Consider the following 24,117-nt stretch of genomic DNA (forward strand, 5'->3'; position numbering starts at 1 on the left):
TGGTATTCCAGGCAGCTCACTTTAATCCCATGGCTGGACATTTGGGGCAGGATAAGACACTAGTCCGAATAATGGCCTGGTTCTATTGGCCAGGGATTCGCGGCGATGTCCATAGGTGGTGTACGGCATGCCGCAAATGCCAGTTAGTAAATCCAGCGGCCATTCCAAAAGCGCCTTTGCGCCCTCTGCCATTAATCAAGACCCCGTTTGAAAGAATTGGGATGATCTCGTCAGGCCATTAGATCGGTCAACACGAGGGTATTGCTTTATTTTAGTTCTGGTGGACTATGCAACCCGATACCCAGAAGCAGTGCCTCTTTGCAATATCTCAGCACGCAGTTTTGCGGAAGTGCTCTTCCACGTCATCTCCCGAGTCTGAATCCCCAAAGAGATTCTGACTGATCAAGGCACTTTGTTTATGTCACACACACTGCGCGAACTGTATGGGTTACTAGGAATTAAGCTGATGTGCATCAGCGTTTATCACCCACAAATGGATGGTTTAGTTGAACGGTTCAATCGCACCCTCAAGAACATAATTAAAAAGTTTGTACGCGAGGACGCACGCAATTGGGATAAGTGGCTCAAACTCCTGTTATTTGCAGTGCGAGAGGTCCCACAAGCCTCCACGGGGTTCTCCCCGTTCAAATTATTGTATGGGCGCAAGCCATGCGGCATCCTAGATGTACTGCGGGAAAATTGGGAGGAGGGACCTTTACCAAGCAAAAATGAAATCCAGTACGTTATTGACCTGCACACACAACTCCACACGCTCACACACCTAACCCAGGAGAATTTGCGGCAGGCCCAAGAACAGCAAATCCACCTGTACGACAGGGGTACGCTCCTTAGGGAGTTCACACCGGGAGATAAAGTACTCGTACTGTTGCCCACGTCAAGCTCCAAATTGATTGCCAAGTGGCAAGGACCCTTTGAGGTCACACGGCGAGTCGGGGATGTTGACTATGAGGTGAGGTGAACGGATAGGGGTGGGGTGCTACAGATTTACCACCTCAATCTGCTCAAACTCTGGAATGAGGAGGTCCCCATAGCGTTGGTGTCAGTGGTTCCAGAGAAGGCGGAGCTGGGGCCAGAGGTTCAAAGAGGAGCATTGACATCGCTTACCTCTCCAGTCCCCTGTGGAGACCACCTCTCCCCGACCCAACTCACGGAGATTGCCCAGTTGCAGACCGAATTTTCGGACGTGTTCTCGCCCCTGCCTGGCCGCACCTGCCTCATAGAGCACCACATTGAGATGCCGTAAACGCTGACGGAGGTACGCGATGACGTATGCGATCGTTGAAGGGCTATCCCAATACGTAGGGATTGAATTTCAAGCCCTATCCCTTGTAGCTCAGTTTCAAGGGGAAGGGCCAAGGGGAAGGGGGAGGGGTAGAAATTAGAATTGGGATTGGGCCGTACAGTGTGAGCAGTCAGATCGCATCCGAGCATCGGATCGTATAGTGCAGGGGTGCCCAAATTGATCCATAAAGGGCCATGTGGCTGCAGGTTTTCATTCCAGCCATGCAGCAGCACACCTGATTTGGCTTATTCAATCAACTGACACACCCACCCTTTAATCAAGGGTGGGTGTGGCTGCAAGTATTTGACTGTGTGAAGACAGTTCAGTTGATTGAATGAGCCAAATCAGGTGTGCTGCTGCATGGCTGGAATGAAAACCTGCAGCCACATGGCCCTTTATGGATCAATTTGGGCACCCCTGGTATAGTGTGAGAGCAGGAATCGTAAGCTGCGTGCTGTTCACCCCTGCGATTCACTCGTACAGTGTGAACAGCAGCTGAATACCGCGATTGAAAAAATCGCACAGTGTATGCCCAGCCTTGCACTACACATGCGCGAACACAGATACGGAAGAGAAAACAAAACACTGAGCAGCACTTCCGGTCGCCTCTTCTTCTTCACGTTGCAGTTCCGGATACAAGAATCCGACGAGTCGTGTATGGAAGTACAGTGTGAGCAGTCAGATCGCATCCGAGCATCGGATCGTATGCTGCGTGCTGTTTACCCCTGCGATTCACTCGTACAGTGTGAGCAGCAGCTGAATACCGCGATTGAAAAAATCGCACAGTGTCTGCCCAGCTTAACGCAACTTCAAAGCTCTGCGAGCGTCACACTTAGGATGGGCGGGCCCAAGCTAGTCTCCACCCTCTGCTGTGTGTGCAAGTCAAGCTGGTTTAAGTGAAAGTGAAAATACATTTTGCAGTGAACGGACTGTAAAAGGCTTCAGGAGAAAAACGCAGTACGTATTTCAATCTAAAGCTATAATATGTGAATGTTGTGAATCTACACTAGATGAAGACGAGTTCAGGTGATTTTAACTTAAGTTGTAACTTAAACAGTTTGCTTGAAGTCGTGATATTACCAAGATGGCGGCGTCCACACACGCAGCGGCTCCTCTCTGTCCCGACAGAACGGTGTTTTCGTGTTTTGTGTGTGTGTTTTAACCCTTTGATGCAAAACATATGCACACCCTTCTAATGCACAACATGGGTCAAAAACGACCTGCATTCATTTTCCAGGTTATTTCATGCTGACTGAGTTTTTTTCTTTGCTCTATCTTTTGAAATCAATTTATTTTATGATTGAATATTCCAAGTATTCTTTAAATATCTTGTTTTTAATTACCACAAATCATTAATTTAATTTTTTCTTTCCTACTTTATGAACAAAAATACTTTTTATATTACTACACATGGGTCATCCAAGTGTGATTTAAAATTAAATGTCTTAATACTATAATAATAATTTGTTTCAAGTAATTACTTTAGCAGTGAATGGGGCCAGTTATTTATTTATTAACTATGTAGTTAGCTAAGCCAACTACAATAAAATTAGCTAACTAAAGTAGAATATGTCAACAGCTCGGTAGCTAATAGTAATTACTTGTAACTTTCTGACAAGTAATCTACTCACTCTCAAGGTAACCTAAACATAATAAATTTTTTTCTAAGGTAATGTTAGAACAATTGAAAAACATTACTTACATGAGATGGGCAAAGGGTGCTGCGCTGAGCTGTGAAATGTCTGACACAAGCACAATTCACAGTTCCCACCAAACGCTGGAGTAAATGCATGCGGGTCGGTTCTGACCCATGTGTGTAAACTTGATGTAGAATTACAAAAGCTGTGCTTGTTCATAACTTAAGAAAGGAAAAATAAAAATGATGATTTGTGCTAAACAAAAACAAGATATTTACTGCATATTTGGAAAAGTAAATGACAAAATGAATTTATTTCAAAAGTCTATCATAGAAACACTCAGCCATACATGAAATAACCTGGAACATGAATGCAGGTCGTTTTTGACCCATGTTGTGCATTAGAAGGGTAGTGATACAAAAAGGGTTTTTATTCAAAAAGTAAGAAAGGAAAAAATAAAATAAGGATGTATGATGATCAAAAACAAGTTAATTGAGGAATATCTTGAATACTGAATGATGGAATTAATTTATTGCAAAGATATAGAAGATAAAAACTCAACCGGGTCACTTTTGACCCATGTTTTGCATCAAAGGGTTAAAACAGTGTGTATCTGTTCGTCTTTGTCGCGTCCATTAGTCTCAAGGCGCACATACTCCCGTGAGTTTCTGCTCGCCATCCGCAGAACTACATTCACGGATATAAATCCAGCGGACTCGGAAGTGGTATGCGGCTACGGTTTGCTCCGGAAGCCTGCTCAAGCACCGACCCCCACTCCTGCATCCAGCCCGCAGTGGAAGCGCCACAGGCGGAACATGCGGAAGCAGAAGAGAGGCAAACGCGGAGGTTTCCGAGCTAGGCTAGCGGCTAGCCCTCCCATCACTCTGGACAACAGGTTGGATTATGTCCGCCTGCTCCGCTCATCTGTTAAGTCTGTGAGTGAGTGCTGTGTCCTTGTGTTTGTGGAAACATGGCTTAACGACAGCGTCCCGGACTGTGCCATTCAGCTAGCCCGGTGTTCTGATAAACGGTCCTACATCCGCGAAGCGTCCTACGGTAGGAGGGGATGTCAGACATGTCTGTCAAGCAGTCCTACATTGCAGGAAATCCTACAGTGTGATTCAACTTTAACTTTTAGTCATAGTTCGCGGTTTTTCCCTCTGCAAAGAACATGCTTCCAATCCAATTTTATTTATAAAGCACAGTTTAAATAAACACAAAGGTTTCCAAAGTGCTGTACAATAAATAAACAATAAAACTATACAATAAAATAACACCATAGAACATAAAATAAAAATAAATAATTAAATAGGCTGTCCACTCCAAATAAAATATCTGTGTACATAAAATCAACAACCTACACGGTGTTAAAAGCCAAAGAAAAGAGGTGCGTTTTAAGAAGAGTTTTAAAATTAGACAGTGAGGAGGCCTGTCTAATGTGCAGCGGCAATGCATTCCATAATTTTGGAGCTGCAACCGAAAAAGCCCGGTCCCCTCTGAGCTTCAGCCTAGTCTTGGGAACTCCCAGGAGCAGCTGATCAGCTGACCTGAGAGCTCGGCTGGGTGTATAGAGGATGTGCAGTCACGTGACCTGTCCGTGTGTACTCCGCCATATTGGACGGCATCAGGATAGTTTACCTTGCGCGAGCGTAATGGATCCAGGGAGTAATCCCCAAGAAAATTCGGAAAATACCCCATCTACATCGCGCGATTACTTGTCTAAGTTTGTTCAGCATCTTGAAGGTGACGTGAGGCAGCATTACGTGGAAAAGTGTTCCAGGTTGGGGATTGCAGATCCGTACAACTTGCCGCAATCCTTGTTCAGGGAAATTCGGAGCTGCGGTGCCGGCGATTTGCCCGATCTGGCCTACCACGACATTTACAATTTTCTCGTTAATCGTGAATCGTGTTACACTGGCAAAGCCCTCAAAGCTTACAAGAGCCTGGAATCTTATAAATATTTTGTTGCGGGATGGGTATCTCAACTACAACCCCGATTCCAAAAAAGTTGGGACAGAGTACAAATTGTAAATAAAAACGGAATGCAATAATTTACAAATCTCAAACTGATATTGTATTCACAATAGAGCATAGACAACATATCAAATGTCAAAAGTGAGACATTTTGAAATTTCATGCCAAATATTGGCTCATTTGAAATTTCATGACAGCAACACATCTCAAAAAAGTTGGGACAGGGGCAATAAGAGGCTGGAAAAGTTAAAGGTACAAAAAAGGAACAGCTGGAGGACCAAATTGCAACTCATTAGGTCAATTGGCAATAGGTCATTAACATGACTGGGTATAAAAAGAGCATCTTGGAGTGGCAGTGGCTCTCAGAAGTAAAGATGGGAAGAGGATCACCAATCCCCCTAATTCTGTGCCGACAAATAGTGGAGCAATATCAGAAAGGAGTTTGACAGTGTAAAATTGCAGAGTTTGAACATATCATCTACAGTGCATAATATCATCAAAAGATTCAGAGACTCTGGAAGAATCTCTGTGCGTAAGGGTCAAGGCCAGAAAACCATACTGGGTGCCCGTGATCTTCGGGCCCTTAGAGGACACTGCATCACATACAGGCATGCTTCTGTATTGGAAATCACAAAATGGGCTCAGGAATATTTCCAGAGAACATTATCTGTGAACACAATTCACCGTGCCCTCCGCCGTTGCCAGCTAAAACTCTATAGTTCAAAGAAGAAGCCGTATCTAAACATGATCCAGAAGCGCAGATGTCTTCTCTGGGCCAAGGCTCATTTAAAATGGACTGTGGCAAAGTGGAAAACTGTTCTGTGGTCAGACGAATCAAAATTTGAAGTTCTTTATGGAAATCAGGGACGCCGTGTCATTCGGACTAAAGAGGGGAAGGACGACGCAAGTTGTTATCAGCGCTCAGTTCAGAAGCCTGCATCTCTGATGGTATGGGGTTGCATTAGTGCGTGTGGCATGGGCAGCTTACACATCTGGAAAGACACCATCAATGCTGAAAGGTATATCCAGGTTCTAGAGCAACATATGCTCCCATCCAGACGACGTCTCTTTCAGGGAAGACCTTGCATTTTCCAACATGACAATGCCAAACCACATACTGCATCAATTACAGCATCATGGCTGCGTAGAAGAAGGGTCCGGGTACTGAACTGGCCAGCCTGCAGTCCAGATCTTTCACCCATAGAAAACATTTGGCGCATCATAAAACGGAAGATACGACAAAAAAGACCTAAGACAGTTGAGCAACTAGAATCCTACATTAGACAAGAATGGGTTAACATTCCTATCCCTAAACTTGAGCAACTTGTCTCCTCAGTCCCCAGATGTTTACAGACTGTTGTAAAGAGAAAAGGGGATGTCTCACAGTGGGAAACATGGCCTTGTCCCAACTTTTTTGAGATGTATTGTTGTCATGAAATTTAAAATCACCTAATTTTTCTCTTTAAATGATACATTTTCTCAGTTTAAACATTTGATATGTCATCTATGTTCTATTCGGAATAAAATATGGAATTTTGAAACTTCCACATCCTATTTTTCATGGACTGTAAGGCGTTTGCTTATTTAGTAATTTTAATACAGAATTTACTCTGATGAAATTATTCAGACACTCCAACGGCCCCCCTAAAAAAAAAATCGGGTCTGCGCGATTCAGCCGTGAAAAAGGCAGCATCCGCCTTTTGCATCCCTGTTTAAACTCATAGGTTAACCGACTTTAACCGGCTAATGAGGCTTGGTGGTCAGTCGAGATTTTTTTTTTTTAGTTTTCGCCATCCCTACTATGGATTGGCCTTTCAAAGGCATATATGAGCCAAAAAGATAAAACATTGTCATAGACTAGGCCAGGGTAGTAGGGCTAGGCATAGCCATTTTAAACGTTAGACTGTCTAGTTTCTAAGTATGCAGCTATCATTCAATCCGAAAATCAACTTAACAGATGTATTAGGAGTATTGAATTAGAAGATTATACCAAATGCTGAACAAGATATAACCATTCTCGAAAGATCTACTCCCACACACTTGATAATTAGAACGGGTTCGTCTAAGTTCTATGCGCGGCCTTGCCGTCCAAAATGGCTCATAATGAATATCACGTGACGTCACGTGCACGCTCTCTATAGGGGTATAGCAGCTCAGGGAGGTACGATGGAGCAAGACCATTTAAAGATTTAAAAACAAATAAAAAAAATTTTAAAATGAATTCTAAAATGGATGGGTAGCCAGTGGAGCAAAGCTAAAATCGGTAAAATGTGCTCAAATTTCCTTGTGCCAGTTAAAAGACGTGCGGCTGCATTTTGTACTAGGTGAAGATGTGCAATGGAGGACCCACTGCTTCTACATTCATACAATGTCCACCAACCCTATCAGAATTCATATGAATGTAGGACGTCCTGACAATTCAAATGACTCCGTCAGAATATGCTTTTACATTCATATGAATCTAGGACGCTCTGACTCTTCAATTGATCCTGTCAGAATATGTAGAATTAATAGGTTTTGTTTTTTTTTTTGTCACTATTCACAAGTACCATTTGCTCTATTAAAATGAGTGTAGGATGTTATTACAATTCAAATGACGCCGCAGGACGTTCTCACAACTCCTATGACCCCATCAGAATATGCTTCTACATTAATAAATGAATGTAGGATGTTCTGACAATTCAAAAGACCCCTTCAGAATATGCTTCTACATTAAAATAGCGTAGGACGTTCTTACAATTCAAATGACGCCGCAGGACTTTCTGACAACTCGTATGACCATGTCAGAATATGCTACAGTAAGTAGGACGTTCTGACTATTCAAATGACCATCGGAATATGTTTTTACAATATATGAATGTAGGGTGTTCTGACATATGCTTCTACATTAAAATAGGAGTGTAGGACGTTCTGACAGTTCAAACGACCTTGTCAGAATATTCTTTTACTTTAATATATGAATGCAGGACTTTCTGACAACTCAATGACCATCAGAATATGCCTTTACATTAACATATGAATGTAGGAAGTTTTGACAATTCAAATGACCCCCACCAGAATATACTACACTCACTGTAAAAAAGAATAAGTTAAGCTTACTTGAAAAAAAGGTGGAAACTCATTGCCTCAAATAAATGAAATAATATAACTTGTTCTCTTTCAAGTTATCTTTTACTTTACGTTTAAAAGTAAATATTCATATCATATAATAAATATGTAATAGTAAATATTCATATTCATATAATAAATAAATCTAGTAAATAAGTAAAAATATAATCACTGAAAATATTTGTTATCCTTACTTGGAACTTTAATGTTGAGGTTGCTTAAAACCAACTAGTAATGTTTACTTCATACCAGCTAGTAAAGGTTACTTGGAGCAAAGTTGTGTTTACTGGTGTTAAATGGGTTTCTCTTACTTTCAGCTGTGTAATGGGGACCTAATTCCTGATTGTAAGGTTTACTTGCAGAATCTACACCTTACTTGTAGTTTGTAAGTATCAGCAACTTGAACAATTAATCAATTAATGTCTCACTTACACAATGTAATGTAATTAAATGTTATTTTTATTGCAAGACATAAAATGGCATAACATATTGGAGCATCAATACAGTTTTCATTCAGTCAATAACTTTTTTTTTTTTTTTAAAGCTTGCTTTCATTTAACACATCCAACCCAGAGAAGCATAACATTCCACTTAGTGTCAGTCCACCATTTCTGGAATTAAACTCCTTTTCTCCACCTCCACTCGAGTTAAATAACTGATTCTTTTAAGTTCGTTTCTTAAGACACATATTTTTAAGTATGTTACCTCGCTTGTTGACAGTTTTGGCGAACACTTCCGCCTTCTTCAAAACAGTCACCAGATGTCGAGTGGTGACGTGCCTTATCAGCTGATGTTACTCTATGGAGGCGTGAACGTCCCGCCCAATTTGACAGGTAGTTCACGCCTCCTGCTGTCAGGTCGCTGGCCCAGGACTGCGCTCCAGGTGTGTGACAGCGCGTACGCTCCCTCATCCCGGTTCATCGTCCTCTGCGCCCGCTTACGTATCTCCACTGCCTCCAAAATCCAACGCTGATATCTATTCTCTTCAGCGTGAATGACTCTGGCCTCTTCCCAATTCATAATATGATTTTGTCGTTTGCAGTGGTCTGAAATGGCTGATTTTAAGTTTTCTTGGTTTGCTTTTTCTTTTTCGGATCTTGTGAGTCTTTTTGTTGTTTCTTTTTCACATTCTAATTGGTGTTCTTTCCTGCGAGTGTGGAAGCATCTGCCCGTTTCACCAATATAGACTTTATTACATGAACGGCAAGGGATTTCATAGATGACATTGCATTTATTGTCCAGTTGTATTTTATCTTTGGGGTGAACTAGCAGCTGTCGGAGGTTCTTGTATGGTTTGACCGGGGTGTTGATGTGGTATTTCCTCATGGATCGTTGGATGCGTTGTGTAACTCCTTTTATATATGGTAATGTGACAAAGCCCCGGTTTGTTTTTTGTGTTTTTTCTTGTTTGTTTGTTTCTTTCCTTTTTTTGTGTCTGTGATTTTCCTTTTCGAATTGCCCACGGTGGATATTGGCAGTTTTTTAATGCCTGTTGGATGTGTTGTTTCTCCTCCTGTCTGTCTTTCTCCTCCGTGATGTTCTGTGTTCGGTCGCATAGTGTTCTGATTACTGACATTTTGTGTGCGATGGGATGTTCAGATGTCCAGAGAAGATATTGGTCGGTATGTGTAGGTTTTCTGTATGTTGTAATTCTGATATTACCTTCTTCTGTGTGGTGTATTTTTAGGTCCAGAAATGCTATTGTTTTGTCCGTTTCCTCTTCGTGTGTGAATTTGATATTGCCTGTCTTGTCTATGGAGTTTAGATGATCCGTGAATTGTTGTGTGTGACCTGTTTTGGTTATTTCAAGAATGTCATCAACGTATCTTTTCCAGAAGATAGGTTTGCAGTCATCCGGTGCTGTTTCTATGGCTCGGGTTTCCAGATCCTCCATAAAAAAGTTGCATAGAGTGGCAGATAGCGGGTCCCCCATTGCAAATCCCTCTTTTTGTCTGTAGATTGTACCTCTGTATTGGAAATATGTGGACGTGGAAATGAAATGTAATAGTTTTGTTATGTCCTGTGCTGTAAGTTTTGTACGTTTTTTCAGGGTTCTGTCTGCTTTGTATCACATGACGTCATATCCCTCTTTACAAAAACACCGGTCACAAACACTCTTAACATAGTAGAAAACCGGTTAAAAGCAGACAGAACCCTGAAAAAACGTACAAAACGTACAGCACAGGACATAACAAAACTATTACATTTCATTTCCACGTCCACATATTTCCAATACAGAGGTACAATCTACAGACAAAAAGAGGGATTTGCAATGGGGGACCCGCTATCTGCCACTCTATGCAACTTTTTTATGGAGGATCTGGAAACCCGAGCCATAGAAACAGCACCGGATGACTGCAAACCTATCTTCTGGAAAAGATACGTTGATGACATTCTTGAAATAACCAAAACAGGTCACACACAACAATTCACGGATCATCTAAACTCCATAGACAAGACAGACAATATCAAATTCACACATGAAGAGGAAACGGACAAAACAATAGCATTTCTGGACCTAAAAATACACCACACAGAAGAAGGTAATATCAGAATTACAACATACAGAAAACCTACACATACCGACCAATATCTTCTCTGGACATCTGAACATCCCATCGCACACAAAATGTCAGTAATCAGAACACTATGCGACCGAACACAGAACATCACGGAGGAGAAAGACAGACAGGAGGAGGAACAACACATCCAACAGGCATTAAAAAACTGCCAATATCCACCGTGGGCAATTCGAAAAGGAAAATCACAGACACAAAAAAAGGAAAGAAACAAACAAACAAGAAAAAACACAGAAAAAACAAACCGGGGCTTTGTCACATTACCATATATAAAAGGAGTTACAGAACGCATCCAACGATCCATGAGGAAATACCACATCAACACCCCGGTCAAACCATACAAGAACCTCCGACAGCTGCTAGTTCACCCCAAAGATAAAATACAACTGGACAATAAATGCAATGTCATCTATGAAATCCCTTGCCGCTCATGCAGTAAAGTCTATATTGGTGAAACGGGCAGATGCTTCCACACTCGCAGGAAAGAACACCAATTAGAATGTGAAAAAGAAACAACAAAAAGACTCACAAGATCCGAAAAAGAAAAAGCAAACCAAGAAAACTTAAAATCAGCCATTTCAGACCACTGCAAACGACAAAATCATATTATGAATTGGGAAGAGGCCAGAGTCATTCACGCTGAAGAGAATAGATATCAGCGTTGGATTTTGGAGGCAGTGGAGATACGTAAGCGGGCGCAGAGGACGATGAACCGGGATGAGGGAGCGTACGCGCTGTCACACACCTGGAGCGCAGTCCTGGGCCAGCGACCTGACAGCAGGAGGCATGAACTACCTGTCAAATTGGGGGGGACGTTCACGCCTCCATAGAGTAACATCAGCTGATAAGGCACGTCACCACTCGACATCTGGTGACTGTTTTGAAGAAGGCGGAAGTGTTCGCCGAAACTGTCAACAAGCGAGGTAACATACTTAAAAATACATGTCTTAAGAAACGAACTTAAAAGAATAGTTATAATTTATCAGACATAATGAATTTTCACTACATATTAAATAACTGAGTTTTACCTTTCTCCTATTCATCCAGCCGTTCTCCTTGTCTGGCGACGCAACAGCACCCAGAAAACAAACTTCCACAACTAATTTTGTATATCATGTAGAACAGGATAAAGCGGCTACAGATGATGAGATGAGACTTCAAGATGGCCAACTATTTGTTTTGAACAGGTTTACGGATTTGCACCAAATCTTACAAAATTGATTACAAAAACTGGCCTCTTCTTTTCCACGAATTGCTTTCCTGGTGCTAAAAAAAGAGCTCTCCATCTACATTAAAATAATTATAATTAGAAGAATTACAATGAAATTAATCACTAATGCATTGTACTACATATATCAAATTTATTACAATTTTACGGAAACTACTGACCTCTCAAAGTGAATTTGGAGGCATACCTCCTAAGATTCTGCCGCTGCATTCGATCATAGTCTTTGGGGTATGACCCCAAAGACAGCAACCCATGTATTTCGTCGTACTTGGCCTCCATACCTACAAAGACAGTTGCGCATAAACTTTTGGTACAGTCAGAAAAAAAAAGAGGTGTGTTGAGTACTGCAGGGTGTAAATCCTTTTTCTTAATGCTCTTCAAAACAGATCCGAGATACTCTATCTAGATTGATGCATTAAAATGGATGCTGCTTGATTGCCAGTTTTGCAAAAGCCAATCAAGTAAATGACAACACATGACATGCTGTATGCTTACAATTAACCTTACAAACGAAATGTCATGGCATTATCCTTCACACGTTTGATTGCATTTGGCCATTATGATGTGATCTTATGAGCAGAAATTTGCTGTCTTTGCAGCCTAGTAGAATGTTCCAAACAGCAGACTCCTCTCATAAAGCGTTTTGTGTTCACGCTAGAGCATTCCGCGTGTTGTTCCAATGCATTATCTTGTTACCACGTGGAAGGCAACGCGTTTTGAGAAGTAGCCTACTTTGTCACGTTACCAACCTGGCGCGAGCTAGCTTTTCTTGCGGTCAATACAAAATTCTGTTGCTAGACGGAAAAATGCTAAGCGTTGTAGACCACGCGGAAATATGCAAATGCGTCGGAGACAAACGCGAAGATGGTTAAAATTGGCGTTGTATTTATTAACACACTCATGATGCCATGTTGCAGCCAACAGAACTTTTATTGACGCTAGCTATCAAACGATGGCTTGGCTGTACTTGCACTGCGTGACAGACACGTGTACAGTTTGTACATACAGTTTTATAATTCAAAACAAGCCAATGCGAAATAGTTGAGTCTGTCAACGACTCAAACAAGACTCACGCAACGGTTAGAAATCAGCATTGTGTTAGATTAAGTAGGAAAGATTGAACGCTCACCTTTAGCTTTGAGCACACCTTGCCTGCTGATCGGTAGGATGAATATGCCCAAACCCCAAGAAATGGTGTGTTGTGCGTGTGTGCAGTGGGGCTTTGAAGGACGAGTAGGGTGTAGAGCAACTACAACAGCTGATCAGATAGGTCAGAAGTTGAAGCGCTTTGGTGGAAGATCGTGAAGGGGAGATATTTCAGATGTATTGCAAGACTCAGGCAATGGTTAGAAATCAGCATTATGTTAGATTAAGTAGTAAAGATTGAATGCACGCCGTTAATCTGCACAGTTTATTCTGCACCATTTATAGCACAGCTGATGTAGGACAAAAATCTGTTCAAATGCCAAGAAATGACGTTTTGTGCTCTGCGCATGCACAGTGGGGCTTTGTAGGACGCATTGACGTGTAGGACAGTTTATCAGAACACCGGCTCCAATAACAACAGGAGTGAAGCACTGAATAAACTCTATCAGCATATCAGTGAGCAGCAGACAGCCCACCCAGATGCTTTCCTCATCCTGGCTGGGGATTTCAACCATGTAAACCCCAAAAGCGTGTTTCCAAAACTCTATGGACATATCAACTTTCCTACACGTGGAAACAATACTCTGGACAATGTTTACACCATGCATAAAGATGCCTACAAAGCCCTACTCCTCCCCCACCTTGGGGCCTCAGATCACTCCACTGTTATGCTAATGTCTTATGCTAATGCCAGCATACAGGCTGCTGGTTAAAGTCACCAAACCCAAACCAGCTACAAAACAGATACATGTGTGGCCAGAGGGGTCCTCAGAGGCACTCCAGGACTTTTTTTTTTCTTTTTCCCACCACTGACTGGAGCATGTCCAGACAGGCGGCCACCTACAACAACACCACAGATCTCCAGGAGTACACGGAGACCGTCACTGCCTACATGAAGTGCATGGACGATGTTATGGTCACCAGAACCATCTCCATTCGGGCCAATCAGAAGCCATGGCTGACAGGGGAAGTCTATAGGCTCCTGTGGGCTCGGAACGCTGCCTTCAGAGCTGAGGACGAGGTGGGCCTGAGGATAGCTAGGGCCAATCTGTCACGAGGCATCAGGGTGGCCAAGAGACAGTATTCCAGGCACATTGCTGAACATTTCAACGACAGCAGAGACACCAGGAACCTGTGGCGGGGGAGTTAGACCATCACAGACTACAAGCCCTCGCCACAGACCTGTGACAACTCCACGTCTCTGCTGAATCAGTTGAACGACTTCTTCGCTCGCTTTGAGGCAGACAACAGCACTATGGCACAGAAGACTCCACCACCTCCCGGCGACCAGGTGTTGACGCTGTCCCCAGACAGCGTGAGGAGAGCTCTCAGGACGACAAATGCACAAAAAGCCCCGGGTCCTGATAACATTCCTGGTCATGTCCTGAGAGACTGTGCCAAGGAGCTCACAGATGTCTTTACGGACATCAACATCTCGTTGAGCCAGGCTGTTGTCCCCACGTGCCTCAAAACCACCACCATCATCCCGGTCCCGAAGAAGCCATCTCCCTCCTGCTTCAATGACTACCGCCCTGTCGCACTCACTCCCATCCTCATGAAGTGTTTCGAGCGGCTAGTCATGCGGCATATCAAGTCTGCCCTCCCCCCCGCCCTGGATCCTTTCCAGTTTGCATATCAGTCCAACCGTTCAACTGATGACGCCATCTCCACTGCCCTCCACTCAGCCCTCACCGACCTGGAGACAAAAGACTCGTATGTCAGAATGCTGTTCATAGACTTTTTAGCTCAGCATTCAACACAATCATTCCTCAGCAGCTCATTCACAAACTGGACCAGCTGGGACTCAACACCTCCCTGTGCAACTGGCTGCTGGACTTCCTGACGGGGAGACCACAGACTGTACGGGTCGGCAGCAACTCCTCCAGCACCATCACACTGAACACGGGGGGCCCCCCCCAAGGATGTGTGCTAAGCCTCCTCCTCTTCACTCTGCTGACCCACGACTGCACACCAACATCCAGCTCAAATCTCTTCATTAAGTTTGCGGATGACACGACTGTGGTGGGTCTCATCAACAATGGCGATGAGACAATCTACAGGAGTGAGGTGAGCCACTTGGCCATGTGGTGCAAGGACAACAATCTCCGTCTGAACGTGGAGAAGACGAAGGAGATTGTTGTGGACTTCAGGAGAGAGCACACCCAGCATGTTCCACTATCTATTGACGCTGCTGCAGTGGAGAGGGTGAGCAGCACCAAGTTTCTGGGTGTGCACATCTCTGAAGACCTGTCCTGGAGCAACAACACTGCATCACTGGCCAAAAAAGCCCAACAGCGTCTGTACTTCCTCCGCAAACTGAGGAGAGCAAGAGCCCCGGCCCCCATCATGCACACATTCTACAGAGGCACCATCGAGAACATCCTGACCAGCTGCATCACTGTGTGGTACGGCGCCTGCACCATGTCCTGCTGCAAGTCTCTGCAGCGCATCGTGAGAGCAGCTGAGAGGATCATTGGTGTCTCTCTCCCTTCTCTAATGGATATTTATAACTCCTGCCTCACCCGCAAAGCCATCAGGATTGCAGGTGACCCCACCCATCCATCTCACAGCCTCTTCAGCCTGCTGCCGTCGGGGAGGAGACTGCGGAGTCTCCGGGCCAAAACCAGCAGGCTCAAGAACAGTTTCTTTCACCAGGCAGTCAGGAGGCTCAACTCCCTCTCTCTTCTGTCCCCCCTCTGCCCCCTGCCACAGATTCTGTTCACACACACACACCCCTGCCCCCCTTCAGCATCTGACATGTCATCCTCACAGTCCCCCCCCCCCCCCCCCAACACACACATACATACATCTCATCGTTCATTAACACACTGAACTCAGGGACCGCACATCTCCCTTTACCTCGCTCATTTGCACTATTCTGCACTACCTCATCTTAACAGCTGCTAGTTTGTTTATACTGCTTATTTCATGTTTACCTGCTATACCTCAAGTGCCCTTGACTGTTTGTTTATTTGAACCAGTTTATATACGTGTGTGTGTGTGTGTGTGTGTGTGTATGAGTGTCTAGTCTACATCTAGTTCATATCTAGAGTGTTTATACTGTTTATATTGTCTGAGTGTTTAGTCTGTGTGTAGTTCTTATCTTGTGTTTATACTGTTTATATTGGTTGAGTGTTTAGTCGATGTCCAGTTCCTATCTAGAGTGTTTATACTGTTTGTTTGTTTTTTTCAATTATTCTATTTTTATTTATTGCATTGCCTGTTTGCACTGTGGGTCAGAGAGGACTGATATTTCATCTGTGCTGTATGTCGAGCATGTATAGCATATTTGACAATAAAGTTGACTTGATTTCCCTGTGAGTGAACCGAGTGATGATAGCGTTAGATTTAACACACCCATGTTGGAGTGAATTAAATATGTCTCTCTCTCTCTCTCTCTCTCTCTCTCTCTCTCTCTCTCTCTCTCTCTAGGTTTATGGGTATAATCTGAAGGAGACATGACCTCCAAAATGAGTGTTTCTAAGAACAGAAAGAAAGGCAAGAGGTGAGTGAAGGGTGTGACTCGGTGAAACACAAATGTTCTCACATTCACCAACATGAAACCGATCAGACTCTGAACACTGATGTGTTTCTGTGAAAAATGATCAGTGAAGAGTTTATTTCAGCAGCTTTGGAAAAATATGTTCAAAACACAGCTGATGATTAGTGACATTAATCGACTGAGCAACACATCTAACCCCAAGTTGTCCCTGTAGCTGGATAAAGTATGAAGCTTCAGTAATCATATAAGTGTGAATAAGGTAAATCATCAAATTTTAACTACAGTTTAATTACAAGCATAAAAAATCATGCTTTTGTCAAAAATGTAATGAAGGATGAAACACCCATAAGATACAGATCATCAGTCTATAATTCAGGTTAAAATAATAGAAAACAAAAACTCCACACAAACACACAACACAAGAAGAAATACATCCGCAATTCCAAAAAAGTTGGGACACTGTGTAAAACATAAAAACAAAATGTGAAGATTTGCAAATCATAGAAACTCTATATTTCATTGAAAATAGTACAAAGATAACATATCAAATGGTGAAAAAAAAATATATATGAGTGATTCCACGCTTATGGGTACTGAAATGGGGACATGAACTTATTTTTAAAAATTCACCTAAAACCATTTCTTTTTTTACCATCAGGTCACAAAACATGTAATCTTTAATGAATGATATGTTAAAAGATAACTTTAATTTTCTGAGATGTAATAAAAACATATTTATATGCCAAAGTCAAGCCTATGAGTTCCAAAATGATGTCTGTTACATTACTTCTGTTACGATTGTCCATCTCGCGTCTGTTACAAATTAATTACAATCTAGCTATATACCATGTTAATCTTATTGAAAGAATGTGTATGTTTATTCTACTTCACATGTTTATTAATTATATTTGCTAAAACATCACCTTCCTATGTTTCAAAAAGTAATTCTACATTGTTAAAATTGAGAATATATATGTCCACAACACTTCTGTTACGTTCTGACTTTGGCATATAAATATGTTTTTATTGCATCTCAGAAAATTAAAGTTATCTTTTAACATATCATTCATATCATTCATCATAAAAAAGAAATGGTTTTAGGTGAATTTTTAAAAATAAGTTCATGTCCCCATTTCAGTACCCATAAGCGTGGAATCACACGTGTGTGTGTGTGTTTTTGGAAAAATGTATGCTAATTTTGAATTTGATGTTAGCAACACGTTTCAAAAAAGTTGGGGTGGGACAACAAAAGACTGAAAAATTTGTCATGCTAAAAAAAACTAATTTATTTAATTGGCAACAGGTCAGTAACATGATTGGGTATAAAAAGAGCATCCCAGAGAGGCGGAGTCTCTCAGAAGTAAAGATGGGGAGGGGTTTACCGCTCCATGAAAGATTGCATGGGCAAACAGTGCAACAATTTAAGAATAATGTTCCGCAATATAAAACTGCAAAGAATTTGGGGATCACATCGTCTATGGGCCATAATATCATTCAAAGATTCAGAGAATCTGGAGCAATCTCTTTATTGCAAGAGACGAGGCTAAAAACTGACATTGGATGCCTGTGTTATTCAGGGTCTCAGGAGACACTGCATTAAAAGCAGACATGTATCTGTAGTGGAAATCACTGTATGGGCTCCGGAACACTTCAGAAAACCATTGTCTGTGAAAACAGTTCGTTACTGCAGCCACAAACACAAGTTAAAACCAGATATAAACAATATCCAGAAACACCGCCACCTTCTCTGGGCTCAAGCTCTCAATGGACTGAGGCGAAGTGGAAAATTGTCCTGAGATCTGGCTAAGTGATTTAGATTTTGATGCAAAACTGGATATGTGGCTTGGCAGAGGTATGCACTCCACTGAAAGCTCTTCTAATTCAGACTTGCTGCAGAACAGTAATAACGATGCAGTGGTTGTGTGTGTTTGGTCTGATTCAGGGTAAGAGATCAGACTCACCTGAACCCAGCTGTGTGTCCATAAAAAGTGAACAGTTAATGAAGCATCCAATATTCTTTTGAGATAGAGACTGTGCTACTGATATGAGTACATGTGCAGTGTCTGTGGGGCAATGGGTCATTCATGATTTATTTACTCACCTACTTTCCAGAAAAGTTGGGGTATTTAAAAAAAATACATTCTTGCTTGAGACAAGACTTTGGCTGCTCAACAGTCTGTGGTTGCCATTGTCCAATTCTCCTCTTCATGATGCGCCATACATTCTCAATAGGAGACAGGTCTGGACTGGCAGCAGGCCAGTCAAGCACACACACTCTGTGACTTGTCAAATCAAGTCATTTTATCTGTATAGCACTTCTAATGATGGACATTTTTGCAAAGCAGCTTTACAGAAAAATAAAGACTTTAAACATATAAACTAATTTTATCCCTAATAAATTTAGTTATCCCTGATGAGCAAGCCTGAGGCAACATTGACAAGGAAAAACTCCCTCAGATGACTTGAGGAAGAAACCTTGAAAGGAACCAGACTCAAAAGGGAACCCATCCTCATTTGGGTGATAACAGAAACCACATTGTTGTAGCCCATGCAGAATAAGGCCTGGCATTTGTCCTGCTGAAATAAACATGGCCTTCTTGGGAAGAAACATTGCCTTGATGAATGTCTCTCGAAAATCCCAATATATGCCTCTACTAGTGCATCTCAAAAAATTAATATTGTGAAAAAGTTCAATATTTTCCATCAGTTATTTAAGAAAGTGAAAGGTATATATTATAGACTCATTACACAAACTAAAATGTTTCAAGCATTTTTCTATTTTAATTTTAATCAGTATGGCATACAGTACAAAAACATAAAAACCCATCTCAAAATATTAGAATATTTCATTTCGAGTTTGAGTAAAACAGTATGAACACAGTGTATCTCTCGGTCTAGTTCAGTACACACAACCACAATCATGGGAAAGACTGCTGACTTGACTGTTGTTCAGAAGACGATCACTGATGCCCTCCACAAGGAGGGTAAGCCACAAAAGGTCATTGCTGAAAAGGGTGGCTGGAAAAGGTGCACAAGCAACAGGGATGGCCGCAGTCTTGAGAGGATTGTCAAGAAAAGTTGATTCAAGAACTTGGGAGAGCTTCACAAGGAGTGGACTGAGGCTGGTGTCAGTGTATCAAGACCCATCACGAACAGACGTCTTCAAGAAAGGGGATACAACTTTCGCATTCCTAATATCAAGCTACTCCTGAGCCAGAGACAATGTCAGAAGTGTCTTATCTGGGCTAAGGAGAGAAAGAAATGGACTGTTGCAGTGGTCCAAAGTCCTCTTTTCAGATGAAAGTACATTTTGCATTTAATTTGGAAATCACGGTTCTAGAGTCTGGAGGAAGAGTGGAGAGGCACAGAATCCAAGGTGTTTGAAGCCCAGTGTGAAGTTTCCACAGTCTGTGATGATTTGGGGTGCCATGTCATCTGCTGGTGTTGGTCCACTGTATTTTATCAAATCCAAAGTCAACACAGCCATCTACCAGGAGATTTTAGAGCACTTCATGCTTCCATCTGCTGACGAGCTTTTTGGAGATGCTGATTTCTTTTTCCAGCATGACTTGGCACCTACCCACAGTGCCAAAACTACTACCAAATGGTTTGCTGACCATGATATTACTGTGTTTGAGTGGCCAGCCAACTTGCCTGACCTGAACCCCATAGAGAATCTATGGGGTATTGTCAAGAGGGAGATGAGAAACACCCGACCCAAAAATACAGATACGCTGAAGGCCACTATCAAAGCAACCTGGGCTTCAATAACACCTCAGCAGTGCCACAGACTGATCACCTCCATGCCACACCGCATTGATACAGTAATTCATGGTAAAGGAGCCCCAACCAAGTATTGAGTGTATAAATGAATATACTTTTCAGAAGTTGGACATTTCTGTATTGTAAATCCTTTTTTTGATTGATCTTGGGGAATATTCTAATAATTTGAGATACTGGATTTCTGATTTTCATGAGCTATAAGCCATAATCAATTAAAACAAAGGCTTTAAATATTTCACTTTACATGTAATGAATATAGAATATATGAAAGTTTACGTTTTTGAATTAAATTATGAAAAAAAAGGAACTTTTTCATGGTATTCTAATTTTTTGAGATGCACTAGTATATGTCAATGGAGCCTTCTCACACATGCAACTCACCCATGCCATTGGCACTGATGCACCTCATACCATTACAGATGCTGGCTTTTGTACCTTTGCACTGATAAACTGGATGATTGTGTTCACCTCTGGCACGGAAAAGTTGATGTCTGGTTTTCCTGAAAACAGTCTCAAATGTGGACTCCTTTGACCACAGCACAGGTTTCCACTGTATTTCAGTCCATCTGAGATGAGTTCAGACCCAGAGAAATCAGTGGCATTTCTGCATAGAATTGATGAATGGCTTTCTCTTTATGTAATACAGTTTCAGGTTGCATTTCTGGATGCAGAAGTGGTTATATTTGTCACATTAGCATCAGTGGCCTCCTTCCAGTTATCCAGATGAGCAAGACTATGTGATATTAAACATAAATTAACTAGGTAGAATTATTAATTAAGTCAAAATTCTTATTCTACTTCACCCCTGTGTCCAGCAAATGATTTTTAACACACTTAAACTGTATTTACTTAAATTTTATGTGAACACCTATACTTCCGCCTGCTGGCTAAATGAGTATGTGGCTACACCACTGATCTCTACATAAAATATCTGGAAAGCTCATTGGCCAGTCAAAGTAAAGCCATCTGACCGCCATATTAGCACGCACATCAGATCGGAATGATCATATCCCTGCCTCGGAAGCTACACAAAACTGGACGTTATTTATACACGCGTGTGTGTGTATGAATGGTTGATTTTTTTTTTTTGTGGGTTTGTTTGTGTTTTAATCATAATGTATAGTATTCAATACATTTTATCATCATGGATAAATTCATGGAGATTACTGCAGAGTTCATTATTATTATTAATTTGAGCAAATATGAAATGCATAGGGGTGGCACGGTGGTGTAGTGGTTAGCGCTGTCGCCTCACAGCAAGAAGGTCCTGGGTTCGAGCCCCGTGGCCGGCAAGGGCCTTTCTGTGCGGAGTTTGCATGTTCTCCCCGTGTCCGCGTGGGTTTCCTCCGGGTGCTCCGGTTTCCCCCCACAGTCCAAAGACATGCAGGTTAGGTTAACTGGTGACTCTAAATTGACCGTAGGTGTGAATGTGAGTGTGAATGGTTGTCTGTGTCTATGTGTCAGCCCTGTGATGACCTGGCGACTTGTCCAGGGTGTACCCCGCCTTTCGCCCGTAGTCAGCTGGGATAGGCTCCAGCTTGCCTGCGACCCTGTAGAACAGGATAAAGCGGCTACAGATAATGAGATGAGATAAAATACATAGACCATACATGCATAACAGGGAAGAAATCAAATTGTCCATTACAACATGACAGAACAATTCTGGTTTACAAAGAGATGGAGACAGCATGTGAGTCAGGGTCCACAAAAGTAAAGTCATTTCCTGTTGCCCGGAGATATTTGAACCCTCATATACTGTTACAGATCAGCTAGCTAAATAAAATAAATAAATAAATAAATACTATTGCACTGACGAAATGAAATGAAAATAATCATGCAAATAATGGATGGAACAGAGAGTGATATGTAGATATTACAAATTAACTATTTAGAAACAGATGGATACCAATCTGTAGCTATAGTTACAACTTATGTACAATCAATCAATCATCTAATAATAATAAAATTAATCAAGGGCTTAGTTAATTATAATTTCATGCATAATTATAACTAAGCAATAATTTGTTCTCATAAAATATCCATCCATCCCTTATCTGTAGCCGCTTATTCTGTGCAGGGTCGCAGGCAAGCTGGAGCCTATCCCAGCTGACTATGGGCGAGAGGCGGGGTACACCCTGGATAAGTCACCAGATCATTGCAGGGTTAACACATGGAGACAAACAACCATTCACACCTACGGTCAATTTAGAGTCACCAGTTAACCTACCCTGCATGTCTTTGGACTGTGGGGGAAACCAGAGCACCCAGAGGAAACCCACGCAGACACGGGGAGAACATGCAAACTCCACACAGAAAGGCCCTCGTTGGCCACTGGGCTCGAACCCAGAACCTTCTTACTGTGAGACGACAGTCCTAACCACCATGCCGCCCTAATAAAATATTTCCAATCAAATTAATACTTCCAAAACATTAAAAATTTTGACATAAATTCCCAGCAAGCCTAAATAACATCAGGAAATATCTATTTCTAATTATATCAAACAAAAATAAGATCAATATCACAATTCAAAAGCACAAAAAGCAATGTCTATTGAAGAAAATGAGATGTGAGATATTAGTCTGAGCACTGAGGAATAATCTACAAGTTATTGAACTCTATCAGGATCGATTCATGTGTGATGTGAATTATGTGACCAATAAATTCTGTTCAGACATGACTGTGAGAATGAAGTGAAAATGGCAAATCACATGAAAAAATAATCCTGTTTCAACCACTGTCCTAAATCAAAAGGAAGAAGTAGTACATGAAAGAGAAAGATAGATACACTGGATAAGAGAAAAACTGAAATAATCTTCCTAATAATAATTATAGTAGTAAAACAGCCATTAAAATAAATTAAAAATAAAGAAACAGAGACTGAACGGGAAAAGGGAAAGAAAACAATAATGAAGGGGAGCACTATAAAGATATGTAAGGAATGTGGACAAAGTTGATAAAATAAGAGGAGGTAATGAAAGGAAAAAGTAAAGCCAGGAAATCCTTTTCTTGGGGCAAATTTGATTGGATACAACACTTTAACATGGAAGCCAAGTGCATGTGATGTGCGTGGTAATATGGCGGCTAGATGGCTTCACTCATCTGCACAGTGTGTATTGGCAAATCAAGTCAGTCAAGTCTATTTTTATTGCGCTTTTAACAATAAACATTGTCGCAAAGCAGCTTTACAGAATTTTAATGACTTTAAACATGAGCTAATTTTATCCCTAATCTATCCCCAATGAGCAAGCCTGTGGCGACAGTGGCAAGGAAAAATCCCCTCAGACGACATGAGGAAGAAACCTCGAGAGGAACCAGACTCAAAAGGGAACCCATCCTCAGTTGGGTGATAACAGACAATGTGATTGTAACATTTATCAGTTTTAACATGAAGTCTATTTTGTTGAAGTTATAAACTGTTCATTGATGGAAACTTGAGTGAGAAACTGTTCATGACAACTGCAGCCCTAAAGTTAGCAAGTCAACTCTAGTCCTCAGCTATAAAAGCATGACTGTAAGAGTCCAGAGCTTCTTCCAAGTGTGACTTTCGACTGTCCGTATGGGGCCGTCCTCCACAGGAGCGATGTGATGAGACTCCAGCCAGACATAGGGCATCAGGATGGATCAGGCAGGTCCGAGGGGCAGAAGAGGTTAGCATCTCGATCTCAGGATTGACATGTAACTCAGAGGGACAAATGGGGGTGGAAGAGAAAGAGAGAGAAAACACAGGTTGTTAGGTATGCCCAATGTCACCAGATGAGTAAGAACAGTATAAATTTTGTCCTGAGCACAAGCAGGGACTCTGGCAAAACTAACTATGACAGCATAACTAAAAGAGGAGACTCTCCAGATAAGCTCT

General features: G+C 41.8%; 1 protein-coding gene and 1 long non-coding RNA gene across 2 annotated transcripts in view; one reads left to right on the forward strand and one right to left on the reverse strand.

Moving 5' to 3' along the window:
* The first annotated feature begins 1,899 nt into the window (after window positions 1-1,899).
* The window catches only part of LOC132887192 (NACHT, LRR and PYD domains-containing protein 3-like), a 164,097-nt gene continuing 141,879 nt past the window's right edge, over window positions 1,900-24,117 (forward strand). Inside the window, exons 1-2 of the mRNA XM_060922663.1 lie at window positions 1,900-2,260; window positions 16,408-16,480. Coding sequence (XP_060778646.1) covers window positions 16,434-16,480 — 47 coding nt within the window. The 5' untranslated portion in view covers window positions 1,900-2,260; window positions 16,408-16,433. The remainder of the gene's footprint in view (window positions 2,261-16,407; window positions 16,481-24,117) is intronic.
* On the reverse strand, window positions 11,832-12,995 carry LOC132886180 (uncharacterized). Its single transcript, XR_009654674.1, has 3 exons — window positions 12,959-12,995; window positions 11,991-12,110; window positions 11,832-11,887 (listed from the first exon to the last, which is right to left on the reverse strand). It is a non-coding gene; the product is annotated as an uncharacterized LOC132886180 (long non-coding RNA).

The sequence above is a fragment of the Neoarius graeffei genome, chromosome 5 (assembly GCF_027579695.1).
Source record: "Neoarius graeffei isolate fNeoGra1 chromosome 5, fNeoGra1.pri, whole genome shotgun sequence".
NCBI classification, from domain to species: domain Eukaryota; kingdom Metazoa; phylum Chordata; class Actinopteri; order Siluriformes; family Ariidae; genus Neoarius; species Neoarius graeffei.